The following is a 4,413-nucleotide window of genomic DNA, read 5'->3' on the forward strand; positions in this document are numbered from 1 at the left end:
CAACCCAATTGCTGGTGCTCTGTTTCAGGCATTTACATAGGGGTTGAGCCTTGAAGATTGGGCTTAACAGGTGCGGAGGCATTCCAGGCCGACTTACCTTTGAGAAGCAGGAGCAGCTCTTGGCAAGACGTTGCTACATACTACTAGTTTTCGCAGTACGACTTTTGAGAAATATTTTGTAGGATGGAGACAACTAGTGGGCAACTCAACTCTTTGCCATGTAAATGTAAAAATTGTCACGATTTGTGATTCATTTGTTGAGACAACAGGCATCCAGTATGAACAATCAGGAATGTGTGTAAACGAGTAACAGCTGACTTCAAGCATGGTTTTGACTACAAAATTCATGCAACATGAGATTGCTTAGCACGCCGCTGCAAACCAGGATAAAGCCAGCATGATCATATGGTAGGAGTATTTCGGATTACAAGATGTCTAATAAAATAAGATTGCTCATCTAATCTCACAGACTAGTCTCAATTTGGGGAGTCCCCTCCGATCAGCGGATCATCAATCCTTGCATCCCCTGCCCGCCATCTTCAGTCACCTTGTTAGCTTGGATTGTGTTGATAGCATTTGCAATGTTTCCCTGTAGCAGAATTTTAAGAGGAAACTGGATTAGTTGCTCGGTAAGCACCTAAAAGTTCTCTAGGTCACTGTACGAGTTACATATCTGACATTCATCGGGAAATCAGAAAGCTATGCATGCTTGAACTAGTTTGCAGCTGAAATTTTCTACTGCAAATTTTAGAGGAGGTAATTGTGAGAGGCTTACCCTCCACACTCCAAGCTTTGAACGTAGACTCTGCCATTGTGGCATCCCAAAGACCCTTGCAGTATGCCGGCTGAAATTACATTTCAGAACAAGTATTAACCAAAAAGGAAAGGATAACACTGTAATATGGACCAAGAAAGTCTTGTGGACATGAATACCTGACAATGACCAATTGATTAAGCTGGTCGACTTTGCAGTCCAAAATCTTTGATGAAATTGCTTTCACAATCCAATATTCCACCACATCATCATTGATCTAACAAAGAATTAAAAAAGTCAATATAACATTAAATCAAGTGAACAACAATAGGAAGGCAAGGTAAGCCGATTACCTCAAGGGCTTTTGTAATTGCAGAGTAAGGAATTTCCCCAGAACAATGGCCACTCAGATCAAGCAGGGACATCAGACGCATTTTGGTTATGCAGTCCTCATGAACCAGTCCTGTAAATGGTCCACCATTAGATATCCAAAACTTGAAGCAGCGTAGTATTGCTAGCATTGGTTCACCAGAACGTACCATATCCTTGCAGCAAGGTAGAGTTAGCAGTCTGAAACGCTAAATAGGATTCAAGCCTCTGAGTAAGGAATATCTTCAGTAGCTCGTAAACTGGCTGATACTTGTCATCTTTCTCGAGCTGTGCAACAGCTGGCATATCGAGCAGGTCACACTGCAATAAGCATATTTCCATCAATACAGCATATAAGGTATGGAGCCAGGGCTAGATTTTTAACTGGCATTAAACCACATGTATAGTTTGCCAGGGTTAAAACTTGCTAACTAAATCCCTCAAGAATTTCAGAACCTACTGTTGGCATACAAGGCACAACGACATACAAAGCAGTAGCAGAGGAATTGCGCAATGCAATGCAATGCATAGCGGCACAAGTTTGTGGAAGCAATAATCCATCAAACCAAAAGAAGAAAGCTTGTAAGGGACATCTTGTCACAGTTTTGGCTTGGCTCGGTCTGGTAGTAACCAGAAATATTTAAGGTTGACAAGATTACCATTTGCAGGCTAGTGCGAGCAGATAACTTTAGTCTTCTTACATCTATCTAATATAGTGATATTTGACTGTCATAACCAAATTCACATTTGGTGACATGATTGGAGAATGGCATGTTTCTGGTATGGAGAAAGCGATGCATTATGGCTCTCACGAGATTTTTCCACACGAACACAAGCCCTAAGATGGAGGATAAAAGTACCTGATAGAGGTCAGATGACTTGACAAACTCAACAATTGCTGCAGCAGCTTCTTCCTTTGCCGCAGCGATTGCATCAGCATCACCAGCCGATCCATCGAACGTGGCCAGGTACTTGTTGAGAAACTTGAAGTAGTCCTTGGTCATGCTGACAATCATCATCATCATCATAACAAGAAGGGATCGCATCATCAGTATACAAGAATCTTGCCATGTTACTTCTTACACACTGGCTAAAAAATGCAAGGAAGTTGGAAGCAAAGGGCCGCACCCCTTGTGGTCTTTAAGAATCCTGGTGATGGCAAGGAACAGCTCCCTCTGCTCCGGCTTGCCGATGCCCCAGTAGGCAACAAAGGCGTCGATGTTCTTGAAGGTGGGGACGACGCAGTCGGCGGCGGCCTTCCCGGCGGCGGCGGCGGCGACCTCGAGCGCCTTCCTGTAGACCATGGCCTTGCCGGAGAGGCTCGGAAGCAGGTTGTACAGGCTGAAGAGGACTTTGATGCGCAGCGTGGGCTTGTCGGCCGGCGGCTGGTGGGTGAGCTTGGCGCAGATGAGCTTGGCGATCTCCAGGGCCTCGTCCTCGGATCCGGCCATGGTGACGAGGTTGCAGATGACGGTGAGGATGCACTCGAGATCTGCGGCTGCACACAGCAACGCGGCGCAATTCAGAAAGGAGCGGACGGAGACGGAGAGGGGAGGGGCGGGCTGACCTTTGTCGGGGGCGCTGGGGGAGAGGAGGAGGAGGTCGGCGGAGGCTAGCATGAGGGTGGCCATGTCGAGCCAGCGGCCGGCGAGGAGGTGCTGCTGCGCCTCGGCGCAGAGGCGGGCCACCTCCGGGTCGGCGACCTCCGGGCCCGCGTCGGCCCAGGCGAGCTGCGCGGTGGAGCGCACCACCGCCAGCATCGGCTCCTCCTCCGTCGTGTTCACTATCGTCGCCATGCTCGGATTCTTCTCTCTTCCTCCGCCGCCGCCGCCGGTGTGGGAGAGGGAGAGGGGGAGGGGATGGGGAATATGATTAGGGCTGGACTTACGAACGAGCTTTTAGGCTCGGCCCGTTACAGCTCGGCCCGATAGGATGGATAGTTAGGCGAGCCGAGCTATGAAAATAGGCCCATTCCAACTCGGTGACTCGTTGAGGCCCAGCCCAATCCCGTCGGCCGCGCATGGCGGCGTTAGGTCACAGCAAAGAGAGCACGCACGGGACGCGGTTTCCTCACCCTTCTCCCTTTCTCTGCCACCCCTCTTCTCGCCGCGCCGCAAGCTGGACTCATCGGGCTCAGCACCGACGGCGACGGCCGACGTCGCTTTCCCTCACCACAGCGGACGTGTCTCCCCTCCTTGCCCGGCGGCCACTCGCCCACTGCACCACCGGCCGGATCTTTCCCTTGTCCGTCGACCTGATGACCCGGTGAGAAGACGGCCAGCGACAAGGCCAGGGGGTTCAGGGTGGTGTCGCGTCCAGGTAAAAACTTCCCATGCGCTCGTCCTCTCCTCCTTCTGCTCTGGCATTTCTTTTGACCCTGTCTTCTTTTCATCCCTCACATCGCTGTGGACTCACTGGGTTACCTTGCCGGCAGTGAGCCCTCCTTTCCCCGCCACCTCCATCTCCACTCTCATTTCTTACTTCTTCTACGCCCGCCCCGCTCGCCTCGTGGCTACGCTTGTCGAAACCCTAGTTTTCTCTGTCCAGGTGGCTAGCCCTGCGGTTGCTGCCTTCATGGCGGACACCGACGTTGGGGATGCCGCGGTGGTGCGGCTTGGCCTGCACCTATCTCTGGCTGACGCGCGGGCCTTGGCCGCACGGCTCCCCCCGGGCGTCGTTGTTGCCCCACCCATCGCCTTCAAGGCGAGAGTTACTGGGCATGGACGTCCCCCTAGCCTTTCGACTCGACGTCGTTGTCGGTGTCAAAACCGGCAGATCTCAGGTATGGAGTCCTGAACAGTGCGTCTAAAGATCAATGGTAACAGGAGACAAAGGGGACACAATGTTTACCTAGGTTCGGGCCCTCTTAAAGGAGGTAAAACCCTACTTCCTGCTTGATTATATTCGATGAGTATAGGGATTACAAGAGTTGATCTACCTCGAGATCGTAATGGCTAAACCCTAGCTGTCTAGCCTATGAGAATTCTGATAGCCTCTACGGACTAAACCCTCCGGTTTATGTACACACCGGAGGGACCTATGGTTGTACATAGTCGGTTTATAAGGGAAGGAAATAACATATCCGGACACCAATCTTGCCATCCACGCATAGGGGAGTCCTACCCGGACATAAGGGGAAAGTCTTCTGCTTGTATCATCACGGCCCATCAGTCTGACCCATATCAAATAGCATGGACACCCGAGGACCCACTAATCCAGGACTCCCTCAGTAGCCCCTGAACCAGTCTTCGATGACGATGTGTTCGGCACGTTGATTGTCTTCGGCATTG

The 4,413-nt window shown here is 51.0% G+C and overlaps 1 protein-coding gene across 1 annotated transcript; it reads right to left on the bottom strand.

Annotated features, from left to right (window-relative positions):
* Window positions 1-221: 221 nt before the first annotated feature.
* LOC109783887 (uncharacterized) lies at window positions 222-3,029 on the bottom strand. Its single transcript, XM_020342466.3, has 8 exons — window positions 2,691-3,029; window positions 2,252-2,621; window positions 1,984-2,128; window positions 1,294-1,444; window positions 1,108-1,217; window positions 934-1,031; window positions 776-845; window positions 222-589 (listed from the first exon to the last, which is right to left on the bottom strand). Exons 1-8 carry the CDS (start codon window positions 2,917-2,919, stop codon window positions 500-502), a joined length of 1,263 nt encoding a protein of 420 aa, XP_020198055.1. The 5' UTR covers window positions 2,920-3,029; the 3' UTR covers window positions 222-499.
* Between the last annotated feature and the right edge of the window lie 1,384 nt (window positions 3,030-4,413).

Source organism: Aegilops tauschii, chromosome 3 (genome assembly GCF_002575655.3).
Source record: "Aegilops tauschii subsp. strangulata cultivar AL8/78 chromosome 3, Aet v6.0, whole genome shotgun sequence".
In the NCBI taxonomy this organism is placed as follows: Eukaryota; Viridiplantae; Streptophyta; class Magnoliopsida; order Poales; family Poaceae; genus Aegilops; species Aegilops tauschii.

Excerpts from the sequence above, each read along its gene's own strand:
- LOC109783887 (XM_020342466.3), bottom strand. The coding sequence starts at position 2,919 with ATGGCGACGATAGTGAACACGACGGAGGAGGAGCCGATGCTGGCGGTG. Across the intron at positions 2,129-2,251 it reads ATTCTTAAAGACCACAAGGG|CATGACCAAGGACTACTTCA; the intron begins GTGCGGCCCTTT and ends GATGATTGTCAG. Across the intron at positions 1,218-1,293 it reads TACCTTGCTGCAAGGATATG|GACTGGTTCATGAGGACTGC; the intron begins GTACGTTCTGGT and ends GACCATTTACAG.